At 26.0% G+C, this 17,500-nt stretch overlaps 3 protein-coding genes across 11 annotated transcripts in view; 2 read left to right on the top strand and 1 right to left on the bottom strand.

Moving 5' to 3' along the window:
* The window catches only part of spoon (A-kinase anchor protein spoonbill), a 14,387-nt gene extending 9,228 nt beyond the window's left edge, over positions 1–5,159 (top strand). The window contains exons 1-6 of one of the 2 annotated variants that reach the window (XM_035881238.2): positions 1–21; positions 1,791–2,618; positions 2,703–3,215; positions 3,350–3,565; positions 3,637–3,767; positions 3,879–5,159. The exon at positions 1–21 is cut by the window's left edge and continues 519 nt beyond it. In XM_035881238.2, the coding sequence (XP_035737131.2) occupies positions 1,835–2,618; positions 2,703–3,215; positions 3,350–3,565; positions 3,637–3,767; positions 3,879–3,977 (1,743 nt within the window). In that variant the 5' untranslated portion in view covers positions 1–21; positions 1,791–1,834 and the 3' untranslated portion in view covers positions 3,978–5,159. The remainder of the gene's footprint in view (positions 22–1,790; positions 2,619–2,702; positions 3,216–3,349; positions 3,566–3,636; positions 3,768–3,878) is intronic. The other variant, XM_035881237.2, reaches the window with a different exon arrangement.
* A 2,084-nt stretch (positions 5,160–7,243) lies between these two features.
* On the top strand, positions 7,244–9,646 carry LOC118448232 (transmembrane protein 19). Of its 5 annotated transcripts, none has more exons than XM_085663150.1 (7): positions 7,244–7,402; positions 7,638–7,981; positions 8,072–8,185; positions 8,360–8,647; positions 8,750–8,854; positions 9,087–9,302; positions 9,404–9,646. In XM_085663150.1, exons 2-7 carry the CDS (start codon positions 7,801–7,803, stop codon positions 9,556–9,558), a joined length of 1,059 nt encoding a protein of 352 aa, XP_085519276.1. In that variant the 5' UTR covers positions 7,244–7,402; positions 7,638–7,800; the 3' UTR covers positions 9,559–9,646. The 5 variants fall into 5 exon arrangements, with proteins under 5 accessions (XP_085519276.1, XP_035737153.2, XP_085519277.1 ...); XM_035881260.2 differs by having other exon boundaries at positions 7,638–7,993; positions 9,404–9,644; XM_085663151.1 differs by having other exon boundaries at positions 7,250–7,402; positions 7,901–7,981; positions 9,404–9,645.
* Positions 9,647–11,998: 2,352 nt separating this feature from the next.
* Dh31-R (Diuretic hormone 31 Receptor) overlaps positions 11,999–17,500 on the bottom strand; it is a 133,503-nt gene continuing 128,001 nt past the window's right edge. The window contains exons 12-14 of one of the 4 annotated variants that reach the window (XM_085663149.1): positions 17,376–17,459; positions 15,012–15,054; positions 14,850–14,935 (exon numbers count right to left, since the gene is read on the bottom strand). In XM_085663149.1, the coding sequence (XP_085519275.1) occupies positions 15,052–15,054; positions 17,376–17,459 (87 nt within the window). In that variant the 3' untranslated portion in view covers positions 14,850–14,935; positions 15,012–15,051. Of the gene's footprint in view, positions 13,088–14,832; positions 14,936–15,011; positions 15,055–17,375; positions 17,460–17,500 lie in introns of those variants that run through there. The other 3 variants (XM_085663146.1, XM_085663147.1, XM_085663148.1) reach the window with 3 other exon arrangements.

Raw genomic sequence — 17,500 nt, 5'->3', positions numbered from 1 at the left:
GTAAAAATTATGGGTCAATCGGTAAGTAATAAAAAATAAAAATAGTATTTACCATTAATTATTTCAACAAACGCGTCTCTCCTCTCCCCCTACCTCCATCTCCCTTTCTCTCTCACCATCCACCTCTCCCGTAATTCTGATAATTCCTCAAGAGAACTTACAAAGATAATGAAATTAGATTAAGATTTGTCGATAGAACGAGAAATCTCAAACATGCAAGATCGATTGTATCGTATCGATTTTCTTTTCTATTCATTTATTTATTTACCCCAATCGTTATCTCGCTCGATCATTATTAATCTTTCACATTGATATAAAAACTATTTATATCTCGCGATAAAAGGTTTTTTTTTTTTTTTTTTTTTTTTTTTAAGAAGATAAAGTCTGCTCGTTTAATTGTGATATGAAATTTTAATAAGTATTCTATTATGAAACTTATTGCGGATCGATTTCTATAAATATCGTTTCTATTCGATCGATAATTAACAAAATTGATTGGATAACGATATTCATACATACATACATAAATATATTGTTTTCGTTGATTATTCTTCGGCGTTAATATTAAAATGTGAGACAGAGAAAAACATCATTGTTATATTTTTTTTCATTATTTTGTTTGCTTTAAAAACGATAAAGAATCAATAACCGTAACGAGCAACTGGATATTTCAACCTTTCACTTTTGTTTCGATATACATACGAAAAATACGCATTGTCTTTTTCTTCTTTTTTATTTATTTATTTTTATTTATTTTTTTTTTTTCAATATATGGATAACGATCAATTTTATTTCCAATTTCATTGTCAATTTTCATTTTGTACGTTTTGAATATTATCTGCGAACGTAACGGCATTATTATTATTATTATTATTATTATTATTATTATTATTATCATTCGCGTGTATACATTGTTGAACATCGAGAAGAGTCGTTAATGGAAAAAAAAAAGTGCGTAAAAAGAATTTTATCTTATTTTATTTTATTTTACTTATTTCTTTTCTATTAGTTTTTTATTTTGTTTAATTATTGAACTACGTCGATATATATATATATATATATATATATATATATATATATATATATATATATATGCTTCTATTAAAAATGAGAAATATTTAAAAGTCGTTTATCTCTGTGAATTATTTTTAATCTTTAATTTTTCACACTAAATAATATTGATATATATATATATATATATATATATATATATATATATATATATATATATATATATTTAATTTCAGTGTCTTCACGCAATAACACACGACGATTCAATTTTCTTTTCGATCATATTCCTTTTTTTTCTTCTTTTCTTTTTCTTTTTTTTTTCTTTTTTATTCGCGCAAAAATTTAGAGAAAGAAAAGTTTCGAAATATGAATTATTCGCTTTTATTTTTCACCAGATAGCAATATCATACTCGTCATTTTATTGTAGTAGTAAAAAAATGTGCAATTCCGCTTAATATCGCGGATACAAATAAGCAATTGTTAAAAAACTAGCAATAATGCTTATAAGACGTTCGTTTGATAAAAAAATTTATCATCGTGCTAATAATAAAATAGCGCGAATATACAAAAAGTGTACATGTTTAGGAAAATCTTGAAGCTATCGAAATTATTTTCTACGACGATATATTCTGCTTCTTTTTTTCATTTATATCATCTTAAATCAATTAAATAATATGACGAATCAAATTTTCTATTTCAAATTCTTAATATTAATTTTAGATACATATAATAAGAATGTTTGTTTATTATTTTCTTTTTTTTGCTTTTTTTTATTCCAGATTAACGGAGCTGTTATCAATAATAGTTACCGTGGATTTAAAATATGTCATCCACGCATATTCAAATTGTAAAGTGGAGCTTTCCTGCTTTTGCTTTGCTCATTGGCCTTCTCTGGTACAAACGAAGACGCGTAGACCGAGCTGATCCTGGTGGAATTAGCACGTTAAACGTGAAAGAGACTAACAATGATGTAAATACTAAGTTATATAGTATTCCTTCAAATGAAGACTTAAATCTCTCTGATTCTGGTATACATGCCAATGATTCTTTCTCAAGTTTATTCGTTAAAAGCATAGATGAACCCATTGATAATACTGAAGATATTAGCGCAAAAGTAAATATTTCAATTAGGAGATCAGCCACGTCACCTATTTCTGTGCCATCAGCAAAATCTTTAGAGGATAATCAGGATTGGTATAAGGACGTTGAAACAATTTCAAATATGGAAATACAATTGGGAAGTAATCCTAACATTAGTAATTTCGATGTGATAGCGAGAAGTATGGGTGCAACTGCATATTCCAATGATACCTCTAATGACAAAAAGATAGAGAAAATATTCAAAGATATTCCTGAAGAAAAAGAATCAAGTAATGTCCATGAAATAACATCATCTTCTATAGATAAACAAGAGGAGATAAATCATCCGTCTATTTTCGGCGAATCAAAGGAACAACTTCAAAATTATCCGGCAGAGGAAGAAAATAAAAATCAAACACAAGCATTATCCGAAAGAGATTCTGCAAATTATAGTCCGGTTTCTGGAGTTTTAGAGGGAAGCGTTACGGATGAAGCTAGAAGTGAAGGAAGTACGGATAGTGGAAAAGGTCAAGTTAAATATTACATATTATTATTATTATTATTATCATTTTGTTTTAATGTTATATCTAATATTTATATTTACTTTACAGGTGGAAGCATCAAAGGACAAATAAAAGATGTTTCGTTATATTCTGTCTATGAATTTTGTATATGTCAGAATTTAGTTGGTAGGCTTATTGGCCGTCATGGTAGTTTCTTACAAAACATATGTGCAAAAGCTGGCGTTCATATAATGGTAAAACGTCATCATACATTAAGAGATCAAAAAATCTGTGTTATCCAAGGTTCAATAGAAAACATTACAATTGCTTTGGATATTATAAGGCAAAGATTTCCAGAGAAAAAATATCCCTCTGTAACACTCGAACAAATTTTGCCCGTGGTAATACCAGAAGAAATACCTGTACTTCCTGAATTAACGCAATTGTCTTTAGTCGAAGGGGTTAATAACGATGTTTTGGTGTGTCATATATCAAAACCAAACAGATTATTTCTACATATTCCTACACACCCGACATACCCTTCGTTACGACTTTTAGATGCAAATATGACCCAACTATACAATTCTACGGAATCGCCTATGGTTACAGACGAACTTACAAGTACGTTGATAATTTATTTATTACAAGATTAATATCATTTGTATCGATTGATATAGATCTAATATTAAAATAGTATAAAAATTGTTTATAAAATTTATATATATATATATATATATATATATTACTGTCAACAGAAGGAATGATCCTTGTTGCTAATTGGTATGACAGATGGGTTAGAGTATATGTTGAAGATCCAGATCCACGTGGAGAAATGACTTTAGTACGACTCGTTGACCATGGTGGTTATTGGACTTTCCGCAATGCTAACATGAGAAAAATAAGGTCAGATTTTCTTAGTCTACCTTTTCAAGCGATTGAAGTATTTCTCGCTAATTTACAACCAAAAAATGGTAAGTTTATAATGTTATGCGTATATTTATCTTATTTTAATTTATCTTAAATATTGAAAAATTTTTTAAAGGTGATTGGGAACAAGAGGCATACAATATTGTTGGGCGGATGTGTTCAGGAATCATTGGACAGGCCCAAATTGTAGCCTATATTAATACAAATGTGTATATTAATTTTTTCCTTAATATTCCAAAACACGGGGTAAAATACTATTTTTATATCATATCTATAAATTTTTTAATTGATTCGAATTTAATTGTAATTTTTATTTGTCCTCTACTATTTATTTTATATATTATATTTATATTACAGGTGATATCTCTTGCTGATGAATTAATAGCACGTGGATACGCAGAATCTGTATCTTTAGAGTGCCTAGTATCGGACGAAGATACAGTTGTTGCTTCGTAGAAGCATAAATTAATTAAGGAAAGCATACACGTGCTAATAAGAGTGTATGGACATATGTGATCGTATGATTGTGTTTGATTATTTGTGTGAGTGAATTCATTTATAAGTAAAACTTACGAGAGAAACATTATTTTAAGTTTAAACATCTATAAATGTAATATTTTTTTTTTCTCGTACATACTTAAAATAATGGATATGCATTCTTGTTTATCTGACATGATTTTCTTTCATGCTCAGCAACGATGATAATGAATCAGCACTTGTAATACTCTATTATAACATTTCATAATCGATGAATCCTACAGCATTTCGTTACGACAAAAAAAAAAAGAAAAAAGCAAAAAAGAAAAAAAAAAAGAAAAAAAAAAGAAAACTATAACTTATGATCACAAAAATACTCGCATTCAAATTATAATACATCTTTATCATACAGATGCATATAAAAGTAATTTTTCATATTCAATTACATTAATGAAATATAGAAGTTTTATGGTTGAAAATTGCAAATTTTCAAGGCACGTTTCATAATGATGGTAAAACTTTTACAAAGATTTCTTGCAAATTTTAGAAATCGATTACAATTTAATATAAATAAATATATAAATGTAAGAATATCTTTATGTCTATCATGATTATGAAATATTATCTTATTTCGTAAGAACCGAGATAATTATGTGCTCAATAGTCGAATTAAAAATTTATTATATAATAATCAGTTTTACTAGTAAAACTTTGTTAAAATCTGTATTATATATAAGATATACATATTGCAATTCTTTATACAGCACTGAGAACATTTATAACAGAACAACTTCATTTTCATGTCATTATATCTTTAGATTATACAATTTAAAGACTGCTATATGAAAACATACTTAAGATTGTTCACGTTTGCTTTTTCTATAAGCTGATTCTAATATCATCTTGTTTGTATATAGTGTAACATTATACCTTCATATATAAAATATTTATAATGTATCTATTATATAATAATAATGACGGATAGATGCCAGCTAAGTCTGTATGTCAATGGAATGACAAAATCAGAATAGTTTAATTTATTCATTTTATATTTTCCAAAATAAGTGACGTTTTGTGGCATTTCAAAGAATTTATCGATTATGACTTTTATATATATATATATATTTAGATAAAAAGTTTGTACAAGAAATCATTAATTTGTTGGAACATAATGATTTCATTGTTCTTCCTTTTTCTTCTTCTTTTTTTTCTTTTTGTTTTTTTGTTTTTTTTTTTTTGTTTTTTTTTTTTTTTTACATCATTATATATAGAGTAAAAATAAGTGCTATCCTTATAAGCGAGGACCGCTGTCAAAAATTGCATAATTTTCATTGCAATATACAAAAAAGTAAATAATAATAATAATTTTGTCAATTCAATTGATACATTTTGTGATTGTATAATTTTTTTTTTTCCTTTAATGTCTCGTTACAATCTCTGCGGATTATTCATTAATTAAGTTGTCTAAGTAGCTATTATGAAAATACTAAAGACACATAATTAAGAAATAAAAATTTTTATCAATTAAAATTTTTAATTGTTATAACGATACGATATTTTCCAAATTGATTTAGTTATAATAATTTTTCACATATTATTGGTGTTTTGCGTTCTATGACATATTAAACAAATGGACTGCTGCACGATAAAAATCTGTATAAAAATAAAAATGAAAAAAAAAAAAAGAAAGAAGGAAAAAGAAAATTTAAGAAAAAGTTAAAAAAAAAAAAAGAAAAAAAAATTATACAAATCACTTATATATAACTTTTGTACTGCGCTCAGCTGAAAACAATTTTCTGAACTTATATGTTATATGTTAAATATTGAATCTTGTTAATACTTAAAAATATAATGAAAATATTTTTCTAATAACATATTTAGAATACAATTGCTCAATTGTTTGTATTGCATTATACACTCCTTACATCATTGAGCGTTGCAAAAATTGATATAATATTTTGATAACCCATCAGTGATGCAGATTAAAAATCCTGCATTTTCTTTATTTTTTTTTCTTTTTTTTTATGGATTGCGTAAAGTCTATGAAGATTGTATTTCTTCCCATTATTAGTAGATTCTGAAAATCGAGAAATTATTATAAATTTTAATTAAATGTACATATAATTAAATGCAGCATCCAATTAATCACATACACATATATATATATATATATATATATATATATATATATATATATATATATCTTCATTTATTATTATCAAATAAATGATGATCATTTTGTATATATAATTCAATGTAATATCTTTAGCATTTTCATTAAAGCTGGCTCATTTTAATCGAATTAAATTTATTCATTTCTTGTAGATTTATATCCGCATAGATATAAAAGGATTGTAACAAATAATTCTTGCAAAATTATATTTCTATACTTTTCATTTTATTGTCCAAAGATTTATATGAATTATTATTTATACATTGAAAGGAGTATTTAAAAGTATTCAAAAGACCAACGCATTTATAAAGATTTACATTATAAATATTTTCGATTAATAATTCTCTATCGATAATATTATATTATCAAGAACTTCTTCGAAGGATAAAGAAATACAACATGAAGATATCTAATGTCAACAGAAGAAAAAGATCTCTTGTGATATGAAAATTAACCTTAAAAATTATATCTTTTTTTCTCTTAAACGGGATTATTGAAAAAAAATGTTATTACCTTTAAAAGGAAAAAAAAAACCAGTAACAAAACAAGACGTACAAACAAAGGACAAAGAAACTGATATTTTTTCAAATAATACTAAAATTTAAAATCAATCTATGTATACATATGAAAAATGTTTTATAAAGTTTTAAAAAAAGTCGTTTTGTAACCGCTTCCTTCCTTTTTTTTTTTTGTTCACGTTCTGAGCGGATATTATTGTATGTAAATACAAATACCATAGCTCGTTGCACATAACCTGTGTTGACTTGATATCACATTTGATACACATTGAGATTGGCACAAGGAACATATAAACGATAAGATAAATCGAGAAAAGGATTTTTCTTAAGATCTATTACCTGTCATTGAAATCACACACAATTATTTCGAAGAACTAGATTTTTATTTCGAAACGAAAAACGTGGAGAAAATAAAGACTAAACTACTCCGACGATCACTTCTGTACGACTGACTCATTCCCTTACGAGAAAATAAACTACGTCACGTTAATGTCTTCCCTACTCCTCGACTCTCTCCCACCATCAATCTAAATACTGTCGTTTTCATAGGTTACTCATGTGTCACGTGACATTAGTTACGTCGTACGAGATACCTCGTAAGATTTCTAACCTAATTTTAACAATTATTTATTACTACTGTTAACCCATTGTCAGTCTCTTACCTGTAAATTCCTCTTTGCCATCAATATGGCAATAGATCTCATGGTAGTAAGGTGAGAACTTAATTACATAATTACACTGTATAAAAGCTTCGAATCTATAATCAATTAATATTAGCAAAGAGTTACGAGGAATAAAAAATTTTTCCAGAAAGTTTCATTCGTTCGATTGCTAAGCTATCTTTTCCTTTTTTTTTTTTCTCCTTAAATTTAACTTTAATTCGCTTGTATAATCTCTATAATATATATTTGATTTTAATAAGGTGTGTAATAATATATTCTTTTTCAGCAAAACAAAGTTCCATTTTAAAAGATACATATGTATGAAACTAACGAATATTATGTCGTTGAATTTAATAAAATAATTGTAAAAGACTAAACACGTGTGTGTGTGTGTGTGTATATATATATATATATATATATGTACATATATATGCATATGTATACCGTATATGTATATATATTTATCTTGGACTCGATGTATGTATCAGCTCAGAATGGTTTCGCGTAAAAAGAACGACAGTCAATCCAATATTTTATTGCCGATTTTAGTAAGTGCCTGTGCTATTCCTATATCAATGTTGTTTTGGTCGATAAACGTCCTTTATTCAACCTTCTCGTCGGAATCTAAAGGTTATAACGAGGGTATTGTAAATTTGAATTTTTCTTTATAATAGATAAAAGACAAATATATTTCCCTTCCACATAAATATTTTATTATAGAATCATTACAAATGATATCACCATGGAGATGGTTGGCAGCTATAATAATTCCAATAACATTTGTTTTTTGGGGCCTAAAGAAGAAAAGCTTAGATATATCTGGAGCTATATTTGGTAAAATATTTCACAATATAATTGTACAATATAAGAAAAATATAAAACATATCAAATGATTATGACATGTGGGATTTGATTCTGTTTTATTACACTTTATTAATGTTATGGAATTTTATAGAAAATTTATTTCCCCTTTATGTAATTAATTACTTATTAAATATTTTGTTACAGGACTGTTCGTGGGTTTCATATTGACACTCACTAGTTTTAGTCATTTAATATGTTTAATAATATTTTTCATTACTGGATCAAAAGCAACCAAATTTCGTTGTAACTTGAAAAAGGTACAAGAGAAAGGATATAAGGAAGGTGGACAGAGAACATGGATTCAAGTATTGTGCAATGGTGGAATGCCTACTCAATTAGCTTTGTTATATCTTTTGGATGTTGGATGTGGAGAACATCCTATTGATTTTGATAAGAATTACAGAAGTTCATGGTTATCAATAGGAATATTAGGTAAATTGATATATTATTGTATATTATTTATTATATTAAAATAATTATAAATTTGTATTTTTAATTTAAAATCATTCATATCAATGATTGTTAATATTACAGCGGCTTTTGCTTGTTGCAATGGTGATACATGGGCTTCTGAATTTGGTACAGTATTGGGTAGTGGTGATCCATTTCTTATCACAACAAGAAAACGAGTACCACGTGGTAAGTATATTATATTATTTGATAATATGAGAATTAGGATATATATATATATATATATATATCCTAATATATATATATATATTATCTATATATATATATTATATCGATATATATATATCGATATATATATATTAATCGATATATATATTATCGATATATATATATATATCCTAATATATATATATATATATATATATATATATACATATATATACACCGGGTATATTTTAAGGAACGAACGGCGGGGTATCATGGATAGGTCTATTGTTTTCTGCTCTTGGCGGAATAAGTATAGGTTTGGGCTTTTTCTTCACTACATTGTACGCTGTAGATACAGCAACATTAGAGTTAGCAGCACCGCAATGGCCTATTATTATCATAGGTGGAATAGCAGGACTGTGTGGTAGTCTTTTAGATTCTATATTAGGGGCAACATTACAATATTCAGGTATTATATATAAATATAGATTTTTATGATATATTTAGAATATCTAATATATATTTATAAATGAATATATCACTTGAGTAAAATTGGAAATAATCTTTCAGGTATAGATAAAGAGGGATTGATAGTTCAACATCCAGGGAAAGGAGTGAAACATATCAGTGGTAGACAGATATTAGATAATCATAGTGTTAATCTCTTATCATCGATTATTATCGCTCTTACTTTTCCTAAAGTGGCAAATGTAATTTGGCCATGAGATAGATCTTATAGAATAATTGTATCATTTATTTAATCATATAAGACATTTTCAATTTTCTTTATATTTTACTAAATAACTATATTTGAAGATATTGACAATATATATATATATATATATATATATATATATATATATATATATATATATATATATTTCTTTTTTTTGTTCGTTGAATTTTCCAATTAACCTTCGATGGAAGAATTCACATATACGTCTGAAATGTTTATGCCAAATTAGTTTATTAGAGGTTATCACAATTATTATACAATATGTTTTTCATTTATTAATAGATTGTTTTACTCTCAGGTATATGTTATGTGTGAACGGAATCACATAGAAATAATATTGCACCATTTAGGAGGTGATATTAAAATTTTGTTTAAATTATTCTTAACTATCGATAAAAGATATTTATGCATTATAAGATGTATCTTGCATCGATATGTGATATTTTATTCTTCAATTATGTATATATCCATATTTAGAGTTAAGACTTTTTATAAAAAATTTGATCGATACAAAAAATATATCGTAATTACAAAAATAAAAAAAATAAAAAAAATGCAATAATTTCAGAGTATATTGTTGAAATAATTGTTAAAATTTCTCATTATAAGAATGAATAAAATATATGAAATTTTTTATACACTCTTCGTTTGGTGCCTTTTGCACTATTACGCAAAATCGAACGTAAGTTTCGTCCTAGTATTAAATATAGGTAATTTTAGCATTTATATGTATATATATATTTATACATATATATTTTTTTCTTTTAATTTTCTTTTTTTTTTTTTTTTATTTACTCGCACACGCATCATTGTGATACATTTTATACGAACGAATTGCTATGAAATTTTTACTAGCAATGAAGAATTCGATTATCTTCATTATTTTCTTCATTACAGGGGAAAAAAAAAAGCTTTAATTTTTATATATAACCGTTTATGTATCTATATAATTAGAATTATATTAATCACACAGATATTTTCATCACTGCCCATTTGATTTCAATAATAGTTAACAATTATAGAATATATTTGTGATGATATAGATATCATTTATTATAATTATCATTAACTATTATTACTATTACATTCTCTTCCGTTGAAATATATATTACAAATGTTACTATTACTATAATTAACGTACAATCGTGATCCATATATTTTCGTTGAATAATATAGAATTTTCGTAAATACAGATAAAATTATCTTTTAGATATCCATATGTTCTACGTGGTGTATCTATTTATTTATCTATCTATCTATCTATTTATCTATCTATTTGTCTATCTATTTGTCTATCTATCCATGTATATACATCGTACATAAACGTGTTAATATTAGAAGGATCAGAATGAAATATAATTGTAATTTCTTCTCGCGAAATTTCTACACTCTTTCGATAATTATTCGCAGATACATTTGTGTATACAATATATACGTACTTACGTAATTAATATTTTTTATTGAAACTATAGAATCAATTACAAAAAATTAAAATTGCTGCGAACATTAAAGGTGTATGCAAACAACAAAATTGTATGTTATATGACAAATCAAAACGATTCTATTTATTTTTGGTAATGCGTCGATAGAATGTATCAACTAAATATATATATGTATATGTACATGTATATTTATTTTTTTTTTTCTATGATAATAATAATAATAATAATAAAAAAAAAAAAAAAAAAAGAAAAAAAAACAGAGCAATATTCTACGTAAGTACTAACGTTTGCAATGGCAAATCGATCGATTGATATGCTTTTTAAAAATGATTGCAATTGCTATTGCGATTAGATGTAAATAATAAGTTAGACGACTACGCGCTGATCGAATATTTAAAAATGAACGATATAAAAAATAATGACATTGATATCGATGTAATTATATTTTAATCAGGTACATAATTGTATGTTAAACTTTGCAATATTTCGTATTACTTTTAGCAGACAAAAGGGGTTTTCAAAGTTTCACGAGGCCGCTCATGTAATTTACATAAAAAGAAATGATTGTTCCACATGTTTTATTGTTATTAATATTGTTATTATTATTATTATTACTATTATTATTATTATTACTATTATTATTATTATTTCTATTATTATTATTATTATTATTATTATTATTATTATTATCCTGATTCGGTTAAAGAACATAAAAAGTATGCAATAGAATGTAATTATTTATCCTCGTTTTAAACATTAACAGATACATTGCATTTCGTGAAACTATAATATAAGAGAACATAATTATTGACAAGAGTCTTGGTGTATATATTTATTAATGGGCTAAATCGACGAATCAGCGAGTAACATGAAATATCAAATTTATAATTATTTCGTAAGAAACATATATATATATATATATATATATATATATATATATATATATATATATATTTCTTACTTACCACAAATACTTTGGGATAATTATAATAAAAACGATTAACAAATTGATATATTTCATCGAACATTGCATTCTCGTCGTTCGTATATTAGAATTTTAAGCTTAATCGATAATATACCGAACGTAGTATCTATATATAATTCAAATGACATTAATTTAACAAATAATTCGCAATAACTTTGTCTATGAATATTTAATCGATATAATTGTCGATCATAAATCGAATTAACAAGTTGATAAAATAAACTAAGATTTCTTTCGTTAATTTGACAAATGATATGAATAGAACGAGGAATTTAACGTACGCGTATAATAAATTTTGAATATCAAATAATTATAATAAAAATGTTTCGATAAGAAAAATTGTTAGATATTTCGTTTGAACGAAGACGCCATAAACGTCTTCTTTATTAGAATTATTCATTCGTCCAATCGACGATATACAAAGAACAAAGTATTCGTATAATTTTAAATTAACATTAATTTAAATATATACACAAATAATATAGATCGTCGTCGTCGTCATTATTTTACAAATTTATTGAAAAATCTTATATAAATTTGAATTTTAAAATCGATATATAAATTAATCGATCGTAAATTAATTTAACATTACGACGTTGAAAGAAATAAATTCCATTTTCATTTTCTTTCATTTTCTTTTTCTTTTTCTATCTTTCATTCATTGATTGATTCATTGATTCATTCATTCCATTCATTCATTGATTCATTGATTGATTCATTCATCCATTGATTCATTCATTCATTAGTTATTTGGCAAATAAGAAGAAGTCGAAATAGATTTAAATAAACGTTATTACGTTTTAACGTAAGCGTTTACGTAAACGCTTTAAGATTACGGTCGATTATAATATTTTTTTAATAATTATCAACATTGTGTTTGGTCGGACTCGTTGATATTTTCCGTACGTTTTAATAAAACATTAGCGTGGCTGTTGTTGTTGGCTATATTACTTTCACGATGAGCGACCAATTGCATAACGCTTTGTCGTTGACGATCATCTTCTTCATATTTATCCGGTTCAACCGACATCGCGGATTGATAGTCACACCTTCTCCTCTCCCGCCATCGGACCTGCGGTCGAGCGGATAAACTGAAACAGTCAACGTCCCAAAATGGACTCGACTTCGGCACGTTGTCATTGGCACGACACGGATGATTCGTTTTTCTCTTTTTCTCTCTCTGTCTCTCTCTCTCTCTCTCTCTTTCTTTCTTTCTCTCTTTTCCTCTCTCTTTTTCTATCTCTTTCTATTTTTCTTTATTTTCATTTCTCAAATATATATGTATATACAAACAAATATATGTGTGTGTGCGTATACGTATATTATTATTATTATTATTATTATTATTATTATTATTATTATTATTATTATTATTATTATTATTTTTATTCATTTTTCTTTTTCGTTCCCTTTTGAATCTCTCTCAACAAATTTTTTTTTCTTTTCTTTTCTTTTCTTTCTTTACGATCAATAAAGAATTCCTTTTATTTTATCTTACTTTATTTTACTTTATTTTATTTGATCAGTGGTATCTCCGGCTACTTGTAATAACGAAGTTACTTTTGACGTTTTTAACTCTTTCCTTTTTTCTTTTTCTTTTCCTTTTTTTTTTTGCTTACACTTTTCCATTACAGAGAGATAATAGGATTGATATTATCTCTTGATCGGTATAGACACATGCTGATTTTGTTCTTGTTGATTGATTCATATAAAAAAAAAGGAAAAAAAAAGGAAGGATAATTAAGGATATAATTTTTTGTGAAATATTAGTTTTTTCGTGTTCTTCTTAGTTTCATTTTGTTTCATTTTTCTTCTCCGTATCGGGAAAGAAAAAAAAAGAACAAGTGATAAATAAATGAAAAAGAACAAGAAACTTCTCGACTTTAATGCTTTACACGTTTCTCTTCTCGAATTAGAAGGGGCAAAAAAAAACAAATTGAATAGAGCTACTTTTTTACGCCTAAAGGTAAATTCGATTCATAAAAAGTAAGTTGAGAGATAGGCTGTTCAAAGAAACGAGATCTCTATTTCGTATTACTTCGAGAACTCATGGAATTGCATATATTTGCATAGAATTTCTATCGATTTCCGTAGATACGAAGTATCTTCCTAGCGATACGAACTTTCTGTTTAATTCGAAACTCATGTCACGCGTGAACCATTTCTACACCACGTAGTAATATGAAATCTAACGAGGGATAAATTTTAATAGAAAATTGAAATTACTATACTCAATGAAACGATTATATACGTATCTATGTATGCGCGCACATATCGTATATATTTTTTTTTTCTTTTGTTCAAATATATTCATATCAATTATGTTTTATATTTTCATAAGAAATATTTCATTTCATTCGAATAAATAAATATAGACAAATGAATAATTATTAATTTTTTCCTATATAATACTTTTTATTTTTTGGCAGTTTCCTTTTTTTTTTTTATCAAACAATCGACGAAGGCCAACACTTCAGTTTGCAGTGAAAAACTTACTTGATAAGGTTGCCGTGTTTCTTTTTCAAACGTATGCGCTGACATTCTTAGTGCATAAAAATGTAAATTTATATGTCTCTCCCAAGGGAATACGGGATATGGTATAAAGAAAGAGAGATATCGAGACGAGACGGCCATCTGTTATCTACGGTGACCAGGATCATAAGAATTCTAGATCGTATATAAGGGATGATATGTCGTCTTTTTATTTTTCCATTAAAAAAATTTTCCCGTTATTAATATATATATATATATATATATATATATATATATATATATATATATGGACAATCGTGTAACAAAGAAAAATATATATATACGCGCACACGTACACATAAATATACATAAATTAAATACATATTATTTTACGTTATTATATTGAATTTTCAATTTTTTATTATATACTTTGTTTATTGAGGAATAATGACACAGCGTCTTTGGATCTATAAAAAAAAATCTAATTTATTCTTTCATCTCGAGGTTTAATTAATTCGTTAATTTTTATAGATTAATGCGAACCTTGCAATCCGGTTCGCGCCAGTGACCTTTCGTGCATCTATCACTAAGCATGCAAATAAATTAAGTTAAAAATAAATTGTTATAATCGTTTGCCTCTTCGATCGTCACCTTTCTATTTTTTCAAAATATTCATTTACGAAATGATTGCGTCAAAACAAAAAAAAAACAATAAAAAAGAAGAAGAAGAAAAAGAAGAAAGAACAACAACAAAAAGAAAAGGAAAAAAGATATTGTCCAGTTAGTATTTATCTAAGTCCTTGAAGTAATTCTTTTTATAACGAATTCGTGTACATATCTATATATATACATATATATATACATATATATATATATATATATATATATATATATATATATATGAGCTAACTTAAAGTTTGATTCTCATTGAAATTGTTTCTCAGTCCTGTTTCTCAGTTGGATCTCAGTTTCTCAGTTTCTCAGTTTCTCAGTCGAAATTTTCATCTGGTTAAATTCTCAACCATCCCATTTTCGATTTCCGTCAAGCTTCGGTCTTACAAAGTTAAAAATATTCGTGGTTCTATTTGAAACTTGTAAATTCTACGAGATACGAGACATCCTGCATTACATAAGTTCGAATGAAGGAAAAATATTTCGTATATATTCGAATCATCTAAACCACGAAAGTACGAATATATCAATAATTTAAAAAAAAAAAAAATTTTCCAGAGTCGAATATATGTTTGATACGTTGAAAATAATATTTCTAAAATATGACGAATTTTGATATACAATATTTCTTTTTCTACTTTTTTTTTTTTTTTTTTTTGATATTTTTAAACAAATATAATACTTAAGATAAATTTTCATTCATCAGAAAGATATATATGTATACACATATTAGATTCATTGAAGTATCATATCGTATAAAATATATAAAATATTAAAGGACTTTGACATATGTATATGTACTTTGACATTTTGAAATATACGATACTTCGTGTTAGATTCATATTCAACACTATATATCACAGATTTCTTTAAAATCACCTATAATATATTTTTCTTTGAAAAATTTATTTCTACTATATCACAAAAAAGAAAAACTTATTGACATATTATTCATACTTTTCGATTTTTAAATCAAGTATAATATATAGGTGTGTACGTATATGTAAATCTAAAAGGATTAGACATTTTTAAATATTTTCTTTTTTTCTTTTTTTTTCCTTTCTTAAATCGATAATTGCAATTAATTTACATTGATGAAAAATATTTGGATTACAAAATTGTCGACGAGAACGAATTCGAATAGTAATCGTTGAAAGTAATATTTAATAAAATTATTGCGTTAAAAATAATATTTCGAAATAACGAGGACAATTATATCATAAATGAAAATATTAATAAAGTGATAAAGTAAGAAATATAAATTAATTAAATATCATACGAGACAGAAGTTGATGTAGGCGTGATCGATCGATTGATGTGTGATAATAGAAAATATACTTTTTAGCAGTGTATATATACGTATATATATGTATTATATATATACATACACACACACACACACACATATATATACATATATATAATTGTCCGATTGCAATAAATTGCAGTCGTCAGTCTCGAATCACAATATCAATTGGTTCTTTAGATATCGGATCAAGTCGAACGATCCATTTTTTTTTTCTTTTTTCTATTTCTTTTTTTTTTTCTTTTACCTGCACGTACATTTTTTTCAAAATCTCGCCCATTCTCTGGCTTACACGTTGCAACAATTATACAAAGTTGTGTATATATATGCATGTGTGTGTGTGTGTGTGTGTGCGTATTTGTGTATGTGACCGTAATCTGTCAATATCCAGGGGGAATAGTTTCCATGGACACATATACATGTACTATGTATCATGATCATTATAATTGATTCAAGCAATTTCACGAGCAACGTATTCCGTAAATGTCTGATTGAACATACCGATTTGACATTATTGGTTTTAATAAATTCATTCTCATTTGATTGGCTAAATGAAAAAAATAATATGAATGTTTTACTACTCCATATAATTAATAACAGTACTAATGTATTTTGATTTTTTTCAACGATATAAATAAAATTCTCTGGTTATAGAAAATTTTCCATTAAAGTGTTAGAAAATTTGTCAGAAGTCTTTCGATTCGATAGAAGGATACGAAGAGGCAACGAATAAAATTAGAATAAAGAAAAGGAAAATAAAAAAACAAAAGAAAAAATAAAGAAGAATAAGAAGAAGATAAAAAAGCAGCAGAAGAAGAAGAAGAAGAAGATGAAGAAGAAAAGAAAGCAGAATTATTTCATAAATCTTAAAATTAAATGACTCTCTATGCGAGAGAAGAATGAAAATTTTTCATTGAATCTTTTCATACCGAGACAGTAGTGGCCGTGCAGGAATTCGCTCGTTTCCTTAGCAGCATCGTACCTTCCCATTTCCGTTTGAACTGCGCTATCACCTAAATACATATATATGAAAAAAAAAAAAAAAAGAAAAAAA

The sequence above is a fragment of the Vespa mandarinia genome, chromosome 20 (genome assembly GCF_050613455.1).
Source record: "Vespa mandarinia isolate Hongniang chromosome 20, ASM5061345v1, whole genome shotgun sequence".
Taxonomy (NCBI): Eukaryota; Metazoa; Arthropoda; class Insecta; order Hymenoptera; family Vespidae; genus Vespa; species Vespa mandarinia.
This window is presented reverse-complemented; position numbering and strand designations above follow the sequence as displayed.